General features: G+C 40.8%; 2 protein-coding genes across 3 annotated transcripts in view; one reads left to right on the forward strand and one right to left on the reverse strand.

The window, feature by feature from the left end:
* Positions 1–3998, forward strand: part of stk26 (serine/threonine protein kinase 26) — a 29499-nt gene extending 25501 nt beyond the window's left edge. Inside the window, exons 10-12 of one of the 2 annotated variants that reach the window (XM_022216079.2) lie at positions 16–78; positions 960–1096; positions 2095–3998. In XM_022216079.2, coding sequence (XP_022071771.1) covers positions 16–78; positions 960–1096; positions 2095–2110 — 216 coding nt within the window. In that variant the 3' untranslated portion in view covers positions 2111–3998. The remainder of the gene's footprint in view (positions 1–15; positions 79–959; positions 1097–2094) is intronic. The other variant, XM_022216080.2, reaches the window with a different exon arrangement.
* Positions 3999–4075: 77 nt separating this feature from the next.
* Positions 4076–15831, reverse strand: LOC110966653 (FERM domain-containing protein 7). Its single transcript, XM_022216084.2, has 12 exons — positions 15505–15831; positions 10748–10852; positions 10631–10673; positions 9911–9989; positions 9736–9833; positions 9303–9417; positions 8975–9122; positions 8401–8496; positions 8017–8180; positions 7162–7230; positions 6891–6966; positions 4076–6813 (listed from the first exon to the last, which is right to left on the reverse strand). The coding sequence occupies exons 1-12, from the start codon at positions 15625–15627 to the stop codon at positions 5587–5589; spliced, it is 2343 nt and encodes a 780-aa protein (XP_022071776.1). The 5' UTR covers positions 15628–15831; the 3' UTR covers positions 4076–5586.
* Between the last annotated feature and the right edge of the window lie 1118 nt (positions 15832–16949).

Raw genomic sequence — 16949 nt, forward strand, 5'->3', positions numbered from 1 at the left:
ATTCTTTCTGTCCAGGGTCAGGATCAGCTGAGTAAATCTGCCAGTCTGACTACAGTCATCTCTCCTGTCTTCACTGAGGTTAGTACTTAGTTATTTTGCTTACATCTGTCTGTCTGTCCATCTGACAAAATCCACTTTTTCCTCTTTCAAAAAAAACAGACACAAAATGACTGTCAAAAGATGCAAAAGAACAAAAATGCCACACTAAATGGCCATAAAGAGATGCAAAATGACCGATAAAACAACCAAAACGTGGCACAAAATAACTGAAAATCGATGCAAAACAACAAATATGACACACAACAACCAAAAATAAGACAGAAAATGATCAAAATAGGACACAAAATGACTGCCAAGAGATGCAAAACAACCAAAAATGCTCAAAAAAATACAGAAAAAAGCACAAAACAATCAAAATGAGATGCAAACCAACAAAACCAAGTTTTAAAACACAGGGTTCCCACGGTCCTTGAAAATTCTGAAAAGTCCTGGAATTTAGTTTTCAATTTTCAGTGGGAACCCTGAAAACAATCAAAATGACATGAAATTTAACAAAATTAAATGTAATTTACCGCAAAGAGACACAAATAAGACACAGAATATCCATCCATCCAATGAGCAGCCTTGGAGGAGGACTAATAAAAGTGTTCAACTGGAGTTCACACATGCTGACGCTTATTTATGACAGTGTTCTTTATTAAAAAATATAGTTTTTTTAGTTTACTTTTTTGTACCAAGTTTGTGGTATTTTCTTGAAAATTTCATCCATGTACAGCAGAAAGTTGCCTCCAAGCTGTGTCATTTTTAATGTTTTATGACCATCAGTGACTCTGGTACATTATTGTAGTTTTATGACAGCTTTCTCCAGTCAGACCTAAGCTAAGCTAACAAGCTGCTAGCTGTAGTTTCGCACAGCCATACAGAGTTTATTTGACATTTTTTATCTTCTTCTTCTGTAGTTGAAACAGCAACACAAGGAGCACTCTGAGCAGCGATTGGCCATCGAGGAGTTGGAACGCAACATCCGATTGGCTGAAGAAGTGTGTCCAGGCATCACGGACAGGATGGTCAAACACATCATTGCCAGGTACCAGAAGTACGTCTGTCCTTCTCAAATGTCTAATTCATGGCGGCACTTCTGTTCTTTATTTAGTTTTCTTTTTCAACAAATCAGAAACTAAACTCGACAACATCTGAGTCCGTATACTCATCAGGTTATTTAGCTGTTAGCTTCCTACCTTCGTATTCTTTAGTTTTTAGGTCTGGTTGAAGAAATTTCACTCTTAGTTCTTGGAAGTTTGCTGTAGTGGGGCTTTTCTTTCAGCATACGGTAGGCTGAACAACACAGAGCATGAGTCTGTGGCGGTAAGTGAAAATGCCAAAAACACGACGTTCTTGGTTTACGACCAACTTTATTCCACCGCCATGTTCCACACCGGGTAAAACAACAAAAACGAGATCTCGCAGACTCCCACGGTAACACATTACCTTGCACAGGAAGTCAACAGTAAGAAGACCCAGAACATCTGGAGAGTTCACATTTTATAGGGAGGGGGCCGGATGTAGATACAAGAAAGAATGGTGGTTAAATTGGAGAGACACAAAATGACAAAAACCAGACACAAAACAAAAACCAGACACAAAATGACCAATAGGGCCTATGAACCAGGTCAGGTTTGGGACTACTCTTGAAAACAGTCTTCTTCCATCAGCTGGAAAACTCTTTCTTGCCTCAATAACTGGATTTTCCAAAGAATGAAAGGTTGTTGAATCAAGAGGTCTGACAAACAGTTAGAAACAGCAAAGGTGAATAGAGGTTCATTTGGGTACTAATCAGTAGCAGAGGGTAGGATGAAAAAAAACAAAAGGTGACCGAATCATGGAGTCCAGCAAACAATTTGGAATAGCAAAGGTGTGACAAGGAAAGGTAAGAGGAGGCAGTTACACATACTGAAAGATGGAAGAACAGTGGATAACTGGGAAATTGAACGGAGGAGTTCTGTTTTTGTTTGTTTGGTTCTGATGCAGGACATTTGTTTCCTCCTCGTCCTTTGTTTACCAAATGTCTCTCCTGTTTGTCTCGCTGCTCCTCAGATTTACAACAAACTGAAGGACGGTCGGTGGACAGACGAAGCAGAGACTGTGTCTCCGTACGGCTGCTGGACGATGGAAGGAGGAGATTTGCTGTGCGATGCCTCCTCGCTGTACACACATCTCCACACACACACTACTAATGTAATATATATACGCAATATTATATATAAATATATATTCACTGCTGCTGGTTGAAAACCTTTTTCTCCATCGGAACTTTTGAAATAACAATCTGAGTAGTTTTTTTTAGGTTGTGAACTTCTCTCCCTTTCCTTTTTGAATGACTTCTTCTTGAGCTTGAATGTGTTAAACTAAAGCAGACTGACCTCAGTCTGTCAGGACCATCATGTGCCTTAACTCCTTTTGCTATCAGTGATTTTCTACCAGAATGCCTTGCTGTTTTTCGTAGAGATTTTGTCAGAAGTGTAATTCCAGAGGAGGTTCTCGTCCATCAGCAGTGGTTTGTTTTGTGTCCAGACTTGCTTTGAGTCTGTAGATGTTCTATGTTTGTTCAGTAGCACTTGAGACAGATTATATGCCAATATTACAATGTTGTCTTCAGTAATGCTTTTAGATTACAGTTCCCTGTTTGCAGAATTCAGTCAACATCAGTTTCATTCCTTGAACTGAGTGGAGATTCTTCAGCTTTCCTCAGATATCCGCAGCATCCTTCAACATTCAACTGTAAACTCGTACAAACCTAAGAATTACTGAAACTATTTTATGTCCAGTGAAAACTAATGAACTTTAAGGAAGACACCGGGTTCGTGCCATCATTTCTGGAAGCTAACAGACCTTAGCTGGACAAGGCGGCTAGTATCTTGCTAATCAGTGAGCTAGCTAGCTGTTGTTGTCGTAACCACTCAAAGTAATTAGCAAAGTTTAAGTTTGCAAGTTAGGAAAAACATTTACAATATTTATTATTACTTGAATAATTCAAACAAAAAACTTCCTGAGAATAAAATCCCCAGACCCTACCCAGGCTAGGTAGCTAGTAGCTTGCTAATCAGTGAGCTAGCTAGCTGTTGTTGTAGCCACCCAAATAATAAGTAAAATTTACGTTTGCATTTTTTTTTTTTACAAATGTACAGTCCTTGCTAACAAAATGACACTCTGCAACACATTAGCTTAGCTTAGTTTAGCATAAAGACTGGACACTTGTCAGGCTATTTAGCTATTAGCTTGCTAGCTAGAAAGCAAGCTTGCTGTTGCTACCCAAAGAAAATTATTAGTTTAAGTTAGCAAATTAGGACTAATTTACAGTCTCTATTGTTAAATTACATTGTACAGCATGTTAGCTTAGCATAAAGACTGGATGCAGCGTCTTCAGGGTCGTTGCAGGTTTCAAATGTAATCAAAAACTACAGATTAGTGGGACCAGTAAAATATTATGACAACAAACTTTCACAGTTCCTGGACTAAAGTACCTGAACCGTACCTGTCTAGGCAGCTATTAGCTTGCTAACCAATAAGCTAAATAGCTATTGTTGTAGCCGTAAACAAGAATGGGAGAAATCTTGACTTTGCTTTGGGGTCTTTCATTGATTTCTGGGATTTTCTGCTGCAGTTTTTGGGTATATTAAGATTTCAGTGATGGAAAGAGCTGCAAGTAAAACACAAATATCTTTTCCAACACACGTCAAGTTTGGGAAGACGTTAACACCCAGATTCTGTGTAAGCGCATGAAGGAGCTGTAATCAGAGGTATTACTGACAGTTTGTACCAAAGACACTATAAAACTTGGTCACTGTATAGTTTTGTCTTTTTATATATCATAAGGGATACGACAACGCTTGTTGAGGGGGGAAATGTAAAAATTAAAGATGTAAGATTTTACAGTAACATACTCTTTTTGTAGCGGGACTTAGAGTTTTATGAATAAATATTTAAGTTTGATTGAAAAACTTGTTTTTTCACCTGTGTTTTTTTTTGTTTTCTTAAAACAAATGTCTTGTTTTTGTTTTGTTTTAAACCATGTTGTACTTTATTAATTTGAACACGGTTATCTTGTTATTTGTACTTCTTTATTGACAAATTCAACTGTATTCACATTTCTTTCCCTACAGAATTCATTATTTATATAAAGTTAACAATACATTATTTCACTACACCACTTAGAAAGACATCCGATAAGTTCTCCGACTCTACGAAGGCCTCACACCCACACATGAAGACTTAATATTTGAGCCTTAAAAATGCTGTTTTCAACAGTGGTGAAGCTCATTCCATCATTTTCACTAATTGGACAAACAGGGCTTAAAAATGAACACATTTATCACAGCTTGGGTTTTATTTTTATAGCTTCAACGTTGGTGTGGTGAGATGATTTAGAATGTGGTGATAAACAAAAGCAAACAGAAGATCAGAGCGTTTGTTACCAAGTAGACGATCTAAGCAGGTTAAATGTCATTTTATTTGTCGGTAAAACTTGAGATGAACATGTCTGACATGTTGCTGATATTCCAATGAGCGAGCTAGCTCGTTAGCTTGGATTCTGTCTGGAAACTCTCATATTTGGCTAATTTTTGTCTTCTAGTTTCTCATAGGTCCGATTGCTCAGGTTTTTGTGTTTGTTTCCTTGTGTTGTGATCAGAGCAAGTACTTTGGAGAGTAGTTTACTGTCGTAACTGATCAACTGGATATCGAAAGCTACAAAACCCTGACAGTTCTGTACAACCAGTGAGGCATTCCTACCTCAGGTAATGGTTTTGATCCTGACCAGCAGACTTGGTAAATGTAAGATTCCAACACTCAGGAGCAGTCAGCTAACTGGTTAGACTAAGAACTGATCGATATCGTGATGCACGGAACGGCTTTGGTTACATTTTTGCCAGAGAGCTGATTTACGGCGACAATCGTGTTGAATCGACAAATGGAGCTCCGACGTACGTTGAGGACCCGCTGTACATCAGGATATCTTCTAAGCTGACCACCACGGACTAGACAAGTAGAATTAACAACAACCAAGTACCCGAAGTGTGTGACTGCAGAACAATATAATCGCGGCCAATGGCTGGAGTCGAGTCCATCATAGAAACCATCCAGTGGGTGCACTTACCTCTCTTTACCCCTGAATCTCCTTCTGAGACTTGGAATCTAACACCAACCAAACGGCCTTCGATCCAAGCTCCCTTAGTGTAAAAAATAAGTTTTTGGTGTATCAACAGCTCAAGATTTGGTTTATTTTAACTTTTACGCTCAGCTTGAAGGCTAACACATGAACTTATAAGTATTAATTTCCAGAAGTTTGAAAGCTTGCACCTGTAATGTGGTGACTAACAGCAGCCATTTATCAGAATTTGAGGTTTTTGTTAAAACAAGGCAAAAAAAATACATTTCATCTGCCAGTACATGTCTGAACAACACATTTATCACATCTGCTGCCTTGACTACAGCCTGCAGTGGATGGTTTTAAACCATCCTGTAAGTTCTGACTGTGATCACACCATGAACCCTCGTAAAGTTTCTTGTATAACATGTTTTTGTCTTTATCTACAGTGTGACTTCAGTTCTCTTCGCTGGTCCTTTCGTCTCCTCCCCTTCGCTCCTTTCCTTCTTCTCCTCTTCACTCTTGAACTCTGGTTTTGTCGCCTCCTTCGCTGCTCTGTTCGCCGCCTCTTCCTCCTCCCCCTCTTCCTCCTCGTCCAGTTGGAGGCTCCCAGAAGAAAACCTCATCCTGCCGAGTCCGGCGGACCGTACCACCTTCCCCAGCTGGGGGGGTGGGCAGTAGTACGGATAGAAAACCTCCGGGTCCGAGTCGCTGTAGCTTCCCGTGCTGCCGCCGATCATGCAGAGCGAAGTGGGCCGTTCAGGTAGAGGGGAGGAGTTTAGTGGGAGGTAGGTGGGTCTGGAGGGGCGGGTCAGGTGGGGGTAGTAACCGAGGGGACGGAACTCAGAGGCGGGGTTAAAAGCGGGGTTTGAACCCCTGGAGAGCTGGAACTTGACGTCTGGTTGGCTGGCGACACGGCGAGGCAGCCCTGGAAGGAAGTTGGAATCGTCGCTGTAATGCCCCGCCTCTGTGTGTCCGACGCCCAATAGCCTTGCTCCGTTGCTACCCGGCTGGTAGACCCGAGCCAATCCCAGCCCGCCTGATCCGGAGGGGCGGAGGTTCCTCCTGATGGGGGAAAGAGATGGCGAATTGTGGCCAAACAGGTGGAAAGATGGCCGCGGCAGGCCGTCTGTCGTCACATAATCCCGCCTCCTTGCATGTGGGAAACGCTCCAGTGAGGAAACGGCAACGTAGTCCGTCAGGTAAGGGTGTCGGCTGAGCGGAGAGGCACCGGCGAACGGGAAGGATGGCAGGACAGGGTGGTACTGGTAGGCGGGGCTGTTGGGGTACAGAAGAACCAGCTGTTGGGCGGCGTCTGGATGCGGCTGTGGGTTGGGCCGACGTCTGGACCGGTTACCGTAGACACCGGCTAACCTTTGGGCTTGTCGCTGCGCCCCGATCCGTCCCACCCGTACATCCTCCATTAAAGACGTGGAGGCAGATCTGGTCTTTGGCGAGGGCGTTGATTGGTGGAAAGATGGAGAGATGGGCGTGACCTGAGAGAGGGGGCGGGACCTCTGATTGACCTCTACAGATGATTGGCTGCGTTTAGCCCCTCTGGCGGTGATTTCGATGTCGTTGTCGTCTCGGTGATGTGGATCCAACACGTCCTGACTGCGGACCGCCAGACCTCGAGTCGACCGGGGGAACGGGTGGGCGTGGTCGTACAACTGAGGAGGAAAGAACCAACGTTTAGAGTCTTTACCTCTTAGTGAGGTTTCAGAACTCAAACTATAATAGTTTTTACCTGTTTGGAGACATCGGTGAGGAGATCAGGGGAGGATCGACAATGTCTGGGGTCAAAGTCGGACTGACAGTAAGTCCTGAATGGGCAGAGAGGAAAAAACAGACCAGATGATGAGAACATGGGTTTGACATTTAGCATCCTGTTGGTGGATCAGTGCACAATGAGGTCTATTACAGGTTGTATTTTCAGCAGTTTGAAGGCCAATTCAAGCTTCAGTATCTGTTCTTCCACTGTGTCCTCTCTTTGTTTTGGTTTTTAAATGAATTCTCACCTCTCGAAGTGCAACGGCTTCTTCTCCCCTGATCCCAAACACTCCAGCAGCTGTTTCTGGGTCCGACCGCTGCCACAAAATCACATTTAATAGTCTTTATTATCAGGTATACAAATACAGTGTTTGACTACAAGACAACACTGGAATTACTCACTGGATCATTCCATATAAAGCAACCAAATCTGAATAAATTCAGCCTGACCTCCTCAGAATCAGCCAATGTTCAATCTGCAGTACATTTAATGAAGCTATGCAAAGTTTGACCTTCATACTATGAATGTTATCAGAGTTAAAGGACAGTTTCATCATTTCTGAGCCCTAAATTCCTTCTGTGACAAAATCATTTTCCAATAACAAACCTAATCATCTTTATTAGTGACTAATAGATGGTTAGAGGTGGACATACTGAATGTGGTTCATTGTCACTAATTTGGAGTTGATGGCAAAAAGATTCAGCAAAGTGTTACATTTTTAGTAAACGGAAAGACCCAAAGAGATTGTTCTCTGTAGGTTCTGAGTGTTTACATTTAAAATGTTTAGAGAACAAGAAAATCTTCACAAACATACAGATATCTAAAGTAGAGACACAACAAAATGTTAATATGGGCTGTAATACAGGTTTGTTGACATCATTCTGGACCTTTTCTGGAGTTTATCTGCCGGTGTTCCCTAAAGTTCATAGTCTGACCCAGTAGGGAGGATTAGCTCTAAGTGACCACATCTGGCTGCTCTCTGCTACGGTTATTTACTGCAGGTTTGTAGAGATGTTTGTATTTTCAGTCAGACTGGACCTATAGATGTTTCCCTGACTCAGTACAGATTGAGATGAGGATTAATCCTGGGTTTGTGTTGTACCTGTATCTGAAGCTGGAGCCTTTACAGGACAGCAGGGTTTTGGGTATGGCCTTTGGTTCCTCAGAGAGCCTGAAGAAGGCGTGATACTCGACACACATCTTCCAGAAGGACTTACAGACGTCACGGCTGGCCATGGCGAACTCCAGAGTGTCCTTACAGGACGGCTGCATGGACACGAGACAACTCTTCAGACATCAGGGTTACATTCAACAGAAAAACTCCTCTGACTGGTCAACACGTGGATCCTTCTGGTACCAAGACTTCACCCATTTACTTCCTGCAAGTTGCAACTTTTTTCATCACTTTTTCACAGTTAGAACAACAAGCACCCTTTCTGTTGATCCAGTCTGAAGACAACATGGAGATACTGGTTCAGGTTCTCACCCCGACTTGGTCGTGCAGCTTGATGAGGAAATGTTTGCGTTTGAAGCTCAGTTTGCGGATCTTGGCCCAGCTGAACGTGTTGATTTTTGTGTTTCCCTGAAAAACAGAAAATTAATCAGTGACTGGCCGGACAGTCTAACGGTCCATCAACAGCCTGGAGTTTAACAGGGAACACATTCTAACTCTTGTAGGAGTTCTGTGGAAACTTCAGGGATCATCTTTATCAATCCTCCATCAGATGCTTTGAAGCTTCATGTCAGTCCACTGGATATTATCTGAGATTCAGGCTATGTTCTGAACCATAAACTTGATCTTTCTACTTTAAGTTTGTACTACAGATGCCCATACAAACTACTTAATGTTACACAACAAGTGTAGGTTTGTGATTTAGTGATTAGAATTGTATTTAACAGTCACGGTTTAAACCGTTGAAAGGGCCGATAATGTGACGGTTGTTGTAAATGTTGGAGCCATGTTGCTCCTGATCAGCACTAATCCAGCCGTTATGTCCGTGTCGACGTTTACGCCTCTTTGTATAAAAGTGTGTTTTCTTTAAAAACTCTTGATCTTGCACCTGGAAGACCAGAACTCCAGAGTGTGTGACGGCCAGGTTGATCCTCATTCCTTCCCCGTCGTGAGCAGGATGCGGTCGGATGCCGTACATGTCCAGCTTCCTGGCCACCTCCAGCAGGTGGATGTCCGAGTCTGCCGGAGAAACTCCTCTATGGAGAAGACAATCAGTCACAAGCAGGACTTTCATCTTAGTGCTTCGGGGACAGAGAACCTTTTTCAACCTTCACTGACTTTGGGTGCAGCTCTTGACTTTCTGTATTTACACTATTTACAGCTGAACTTCCACAGATCCACACTGTACATTAAGATCTTGATGCTTTGTCTCCTACCGGTGTTTCTTGTGGAGCTTGATGATCTTGTGATCCAGATATTCCTGGTTGGGGACGTAGTGCTTCATCTCCAGGTGGTGACAGTCCAGCTCCTCGTCATAATCCCCTAACTCTGCTGTAAGACACAAGTACGAACGCAAACACACACTTTATTCCTCAAACCGTGCACCCAACCCTCACTTCAGTATAATTAGGTTGATTTTTCTTTGACTGTATGTAGACTATGTGGACCACTTTTGGGTCATTTTGCACCAATTCTTGAGTTATTCTGGGAAAGCTTTTGCTGTTTTGGAAAGTTTATGTGGAAATTAGCGCTGTAAAGAATGTTTTTTCTGCTCTTTGTGCTCAGAAATATACATAAATAAAAAAATTCTCAAATGCCTCACCACTAAATGACACCTGAACATGTTAGATACATAAACAGTGAGCTTACACTGCAGGATGTGAGAAACCAGCAGGGCGGCGCTGTTGTCGTTACAGGTCAGACTGCCATTAGACAAGTCCTGCTTTATCTGTAAGGCAAAAAGATACCTGCACACACAACACAGTTACACACCTGTAGGTATCAGACAGAGGCTGTAATATAAACATTATGGGATGGATTTCACCTGGTGAGGCCTCGCTTCAGCTGTCCGGGGTCTGGTGGGAAGAATTTTACTATAAACCTGAAGAACAGATCACTGGTGTCTGATGGAGAGGAAAAAGAAAAGGAGGACAGTGACTGGATGTCAGACTGACGTCCACAGTGGTGGAGAATGGTCTGACTACACCTCGTTATCAAAACAAATCAATAAAAACAGTGAAAAATGCATAATCAAAGATCTGAGAGCTGAAAAAGGTAATCCAGCATGGACAGACTGATGTCCACATGCTGCAGAATGGTCTGACTGCACCTCATCATAGAAATAAAAATAATATTAAAAACGTGAAAAGATGCAGAATCAAAGACAGAAGAGTAGAAAAAGGTCAAAATGATGGTAAATGTCTAATAATGTCTGGTCAGGCTGTAGAATGGTCTCACTACACCTCATTATTAAATCCTGGTTATTTTGCAGCAGCAGGGATCTGACAGAGCTTACTTTGGGGGAAATTCTGCTTTAGCCACTAAAATTCCAAATTCAGATACACTTTTTACAGTGTACAGTTTGCCATAATTTAAATAATTGTCATGCAAACTGTTAACTTATTAAACATGAATCTTGTGAGACTGAAGTGGCGATTTAGTTGTAAATTCAATAATGGAGATTTATTTCTGCTGAGAACCTCTACACACCTACATGTGCTTATTGAGTGGAGTTTTTCTTCATGAGCAGAGAAATGAAACTTACATTTGATCTGTTTGACCAGCGGCTTCAGCAGCTCCAACCAAACCTGCAACAGAAACACGTTCAGGCTTCCAGCAGACACTAGAACCTCCGTTATATCTGCGTCTCGGCGTTTCTTACGTAGTTTCCGCTGTGGTGTCTGAACTCCAGGCCGAAGTATTCCTTCTCCAGCAGCTTCAGGTGGCCACACACTTTGTTGAAGAAGTCGCCTCCTAAAACCTTTTGCTGCAGAGAGAATTAAAGTGGAGGTTCGTTAGAGGAATAATGGGATTTTTTAATTGAGAGGCTCTTAAAAGTGAAGTCTGAGGATTCTCAGGGGACTCTGAGGAAATGTGCTGCAGCTCAGTTCCTTTATCCACCAGAACTTTGCACAATTAAGGACGATGCGGTGACGTTATAGCCGGTACGGGTAGAAAAAGCTGGATGGATGTGGTCTAAAACAGGAACGTAGCGGTGGGTTTTTTATGAGCAAAAAGAAGCTACAAACTAGATTTTACACCTCATTGAGCTCTCAGATGCATTGCAGTGAATTAAAATACATTTCTGGGACATTTTTTCAATGCAAGCTCATTTTTACCTTCATACTATGAATATTTTCAGTTTAGACCCTTGAGGTACACAGACTTGGGTCCAGATTTATTGCTAATGAACTGGATGGAGTTTCTCCATCATTTCTGCCTTATCTCTTCATTTTGGACCGTTTTTGGGTCACTGTAGACCACTTTTTTGTAGTTTTGGACTACTTTTGAGTCATTTTAGGTCACTTTTATGTCATTTTGGACCAGTTTTTGGTTTTATAGCGTTCATTCTGGACAAATGAGACATTTTGAACAATTGTTCAGTAGTTTTGGCCAAACTGAAACAGAAACACATCCAGGGTACCAATGATTGTTTGTAGGACTGTATGACATTAAACTGCTGCAATTTAAGGAATACTTAACATATAAATCTACATTTTAACCAACATCTGTATAAATATCTGTGATACAGAAATCTCAGCATTTCAGCGATAGTTTACCAAAACATTTTAACATTTAATACATAGACGGATGTTGGAGGTATCTGTGATTAAGTTCATAATTCAGCTGCAGATATTAGTCATTTTTGCTGATATATCTTTTTTTTGCTTTATCTATTTAAAGATTATTTTCTTTTTTTCAACCATAATTTAAAAAAGGAGCAAAAAGGAAAGAAACTAGCAGAATACGTTCCATTTTACTGTCACTGTTGGTGATTTTTCTTTAGTTGTGACTCATTTCCGGTAAAGTTGAGCAGCTTAAATCCATCCTGATCTCTCTGACTGGATGCGTTTCTGCTGCTTCTCCTCCTTTGCTGTCAGGTCTTTAATTACTGTGATGCTGTTTGTTCGTCTCTGCAGATCCAGCAGGTTTTTTTGTGTTTCTGTCTGCTAGCCGGTGTTTAGCGCCCGGCGGGTCGCTGGACGTCCTTCATTAACTCGTCACCGTGAGCAGCTGTGACCGATTATCAGCCGAACACGAGGATAACTGATAATTACTGGAACAAGCGAACGCCTCCAGAACACAGAGACGAATAAACTTTCCAGCTGGATGGTAGTTCATCTGTGGAACACTTAGCTTAGCATTTAGCATGTCGTAGCCTGAAGGACAGACCGAGGCTGTTAGAGAAACAGATTCTCAGTCATCCATGTCACAGTGACGGTAGGAGCTTCAGTAGAAACCTACTGGACTTCTCTGGTAGCTTCTTGAAGACGTTCCACCTCTCATCTTGGATGTGAGGTGGAAGATCTTCTACCAGAGAAGTCCCCAAGAGAGTCAGAAGTCCAGTTGAACCTCTTAAACCTCTTGTAGATTCTCTTTCTGTTTTCCTCTGTTTCTACCTCTCATTAAAGATGAATTTATTCAGCATTTGCAATTTTAAAACTCTAACATTAGCATTTAATAACAGAAACTGGTCTATTTTCACCACTGAAGAAGAGCAATCGTCAATTTACTTATTATAGATTTATCTTTAAATAACAGGAAAATGTCCTTTTTTGATTTAATTCCTCAACACTGTTCATTTATTTTAAAAGTCCAGTTTTTATTTAGTATTAAATTGCAGACTTGCATCGTTTTTCTCCTTAGATACGCCATTAAAAATAGGAACTGTCCATTTTTATTTTACTGAAATCTCCATTTAAATGCAGAAAATGTCTTGTTAGTTCTTTGATTTATGCTGAGTTGTCATCACTCTATTTTACCTCCATTTTTTATCGAGTTAAAGTTGCATTAAAAGTCCTGTACAGTCTTGATATTTTTAGTGTAGCACTACTTTAACTATTTCTGAAACATTCCAACCTCCAGTCATTTCTCCTTCAAATAAACCGTAGATCTGTCTGTAGATCTGTACGTTCTTGGCTCCTACATGGACTTTACGTCTACACCGTCTGCTTTTCTTTGCCTGCCTGCTGTGGATCATTAATTGGAGTTTTGCCCTGAAGGTTGGAGGATCGGGGTCAGATCAGAGAACCTCATTCTTGTTCCTACTTTTGTCTTTGTGAGGACCGTCGCTGACATAATGGACTCTGTAGGCCTTTGAGCTTTGGTTACACTCGTTTGGAGGACATCCACAGCTGGACTTGGCTTCATCTGGCCAAGAACCCAACCATGAACCCTTAAACCAAACTAAATGTTCTTCCATGTTCTAGTACCTCCTGCTCTAACTGCCACATGGGTTTAGTCAGTAACTCCCTCATTGCCCTCCTCGTTACCAGATAATCTACGGGTTTATTTCTGCCCTCGTCCCTCGTCCATCCTTTTCCTTTCTTTCCACCTTCGTCTCTGTTGCCTTCCTCTTGTAAAGATGCTGCGAATGTCCTGGAGGCTGCTGGGAAACTGAAAGTGGAGCTGCTTTGCTAACACAATACTGGAAAACACACACACACACACACACACACACACACACACACTCTGAAAGTCTTCCTTCAGATTGCTGCCTGGAAGGCGCCGTCACCATGTTGACCTGGATCGTGGAGCACATGGCCGTTCATAGACAGCAGCTGTTTACACACATCTGGAAAACATCTGGTTCATTCATTTAACGTCCTGCAACGAGTACGGAGCCGATAATCGCTGTATAATGTTCAGCACTGAGTGAGATCTGATCAGTCATGTTCATGTGTTGCTAAGAAACGACTCTTTGGTGAGAAAATCAAACGGTAAACACAAACTGTTGGAGCTGGAAAGTTGTTCAGTATTCAGCAAAGTTTGCTTCGTTTTTATCGGACAAATCCAAATTTTAGAAAGAACTACGTGACTGGAATGTGATGAAGAAATCGCACACCGTCCTGGATGATCTACGCTGAGTTTCTGTGGCTTATCAGTGAATAATTTGGGCTGTTATTTCTTAAAAGCAGCATAAAATACTCATCAGAGTCTTGTAATTACTTGTTTTGTTTGAGGAAAGGATGTAAATCTGAAGATTTTTAGTCAAAGTAAGAAAATGAGCACATTTGATGCCTGAATGAGTGAATTTTGGGGGTTTTAATCAGAATATTTCAATAAATCTGGTATAAATAATATGATGAGCTGTACTCTTTTTGAGGAATGAAAGCTAAACTTACAGTAATGTTCTACACATTGTGGCATTTTTCCATTAAAAAAACTGCTGGAATCAGGAAATGCATTTGTTAGAGAAAAAATATGTTAAAAAAACATTTTTTTTCCTGAGTCACTCATTTAGATGATTCAGTGTTAAATAAACGACTTTTTAAAATACATTTACATTGTACACTGTAAAAAAATGCTCGTAAATTTTATCGTAAATATCTGTAAATTCTAAAACATTTTGATCCGGCTGTTTATTTGTTACATGTACAATTATTTAGTTTATGTACAACATTCAATACTGTCATTTTTTCATTTATTGCTAAAATAAAATGTTTTTTCACAATTAAATGTCCAAACTGTTGTGTTGATAATGGAAACATGTTGTAATATTTCTCACATTTCTGCATTTATTACATGTAACATTTACAGTTTGTAGTTCTGTTACAGTAACGGCCGTGTGCTTTAATATTTAAGACTAGATCAACAACATCAATACATTTCTTTACCGTAAATGAAGAAAAATGTTTTCCTGTCGTTTTACAGTGAGGTTCTGTGACCACAGCTGCTGCATAAATAACAGCTTATTTTTACAGTGTAAATAACTGGTGGTGAGTAGTTTTACAGTGTTTGAGGTGAGCTGGTGTAGAAGATTTACCCCTGTAGAATTAAGACATGTTAATGAGTCATTTTAAGGATTATTTTAATGTTAAAGCACCTAAATACACTAAAAAAGGGAAACTACATCAACTAAAGTGCAACATGGATTTTAAATTGTAATACTGGCGAAATATTCAACACTTATTTTACTGGTGTTACGATAAAATAATGTAATTTACATACAGATATACAGAAAAATAGATGTAGGTTTAGTTCAACAAACATGTCAGCTTTTAGTTTTTTAGTGTACATCTGCTCTGTCAGCTAAAAAGTCGGTTTATTTCTGACAGTTACTTTGGTAAAAGCTTCATTATTCTCATAATTCAGATGTTAACAGCATCTCCAAAGCATCATAAAATAAAATAAAAACAGTGTTTGTGCTGTGAGATGAACGTTCAGTCTGGCTGTTAAATGATGGTTTAAAGCTGTCTGGGTTTGAGTTAAAGCTCAAATATTGGACTGAAAAATCCACTGAGAGTAAAGACAGAAAGAAAAATATAACAGAATAAAGTCTAAAAATAGGAAATCTACACAAAGCAGCTGTAAAATAATGCAGATAAATGAGGAACCTGTGGATGTAAACGCACCGTGCGCCTCCAATCCGTGCGTAAAATGGATATTATCATTATTATTATTATTATTGTGACTCACCTCCACCTCGAACGTGCGCTCGCTGTCGTCCAGGAAGACGACCCGCAGCCGGAGCTTGGTCTCCTTGGAGACCCGGGACTTTACCGGGAGGCTCCCGAGTCTCCGCCGGTGTCGGTCCCCCATCGGTCGGTGTGTCTGCCTCAAGACCGCTCCGTTCAATCCATCTTCCACCACAGTTAAATCCTCGTCCTCTCCTCCGTTACCGTCATCCTCCTCTTCCTGTCCGGTTCTCCGCGCGCTCTCCCGGTGCGTAAAATGGCACGTTGACGTTGTTTCCTGAACGATCAGCTTCTGTCCTCAGTCATCAGTGGGTGTGTGGTGCTTCAGGATTTCATTTTTTAAAAATATTCCACCTCTGGTTGATCTTTTATCGTCTTAATATTTTATAATATTCCGTTTATTTCTGTGAATTAGGTTCATATTTTATTTTTTTTAAAAGATCAACCAAATCTTTAAAAAGTTCTGATTCTTCATCTACAGTAACTTTAATTTATTTAATGAAGCAAAGTTTGAACTTCATAATATGCATATTTCCAGATGTCCAGGACCTTCCAGTCCACAGAGGGTCCAGATGAAGTTCTGAGGATCAGAAATGATCAGAAATCTGATCCTCAGAACTTCATCAGTCCAGCAGATAGAACCAGGACATTTAGGAGGAGAAACACGTCCGAGTTCTGGTAAAAAAACTGCAACTAATAATTTAAAAAGCTGGAAAATCACCAAAAGAAGAGACCAAACTGACAAAAAAGGGGCCAAAGGTACCACAAAGAAACACAAAATCAGCACGAAAACAGGTGAATATACCACAAGGAGACACAAAATGTCTAATGAAAGATGCAAAATCACCACAGAAAGACCTGTTTCTGTTTCAGTTTGGCCAAAACTAGTCAACTATTGTCCACAATGTCTCTTTGTCCAGAATGAAAGCAGAAAAAGTCAGAAAGGAGCTAAACATTGTTCTAAATGCCTCAGACTGATCCAGACGCTCCAAAGCTTTCCAGAACAACAAAAGGTTTCCAGAATGACTCAAGAATATTGTGGACATGATTCGTTTTCTCTGGTTTTGTGTCATTTTGGGCAATTTTTGGGTCACATAGAGAAGTTTTAGTCTTTTTAGACCACAATTGAGGGAAAACTGAAAATAATTTTCCAGCATGAACATTTTCTGAAAGGCTCCTCTTCATTTGAGTCGTTCTTTGTGATCATTTTGGACACATTTTCTGTCCTTTTAAAGATTTCTTTGTCATTTTAGACAAGAACTGAATCATTTCTTGACAAGTTTTTTGTCATGTTGCACACATTTTGAGTCATTCTGGACAAATCTGGACCAAAGTTTAGTCATCTTGGAGTGTGTGTCCGTGTGTGTGTGTGTGTGTCTCCTCTGTATGAATAATATGAATTTCACGGTGGCTGGACGCTTTTAGAGAACTGACCTGTCCTAAAGT

This window comes from Acanthochromis polyacanthus, chromosome 23 (assembly GCF_021347895.1).
Source record: "Acanthochromis polyacanthus isolate Apoly-LR-REF ecotype Palm Island chromosome 23, KAUST_Apoly_ChrSc, whole genome shotgun sequence".
NCBI lineage: Eukaryota > Metazoa > Chordata > Actinopteri > Pomacentridae > Acanthochromis > Acanthochromis polyacanthus.

Excerpts from the sequence above, each read along its gene's own strand:
- LOC110966653 (XM_022216084.2), bottom strand. The coding sequence starts at position 15,627 with ATGGGGGACCGACACCGGCGGAGACTCGGGAGCCTCCCGGTAAAGTCC. Across the intron at positions 9,834-9,910 it reads CTGAAGCGAGGCCTCACCAG|GTATCTTTTTGCCTTACAGA; the intron begins GTGAAATCCATC and ends TTGTGTGTGCAG. Across the intron at positions 6,814-6,890 it reads TCACCGATGTCTCCAAACAG|TTGTACGACCACGCCCACCC; the intron begins GTAAAAACTATT and ends TTTCCTCCTCAG.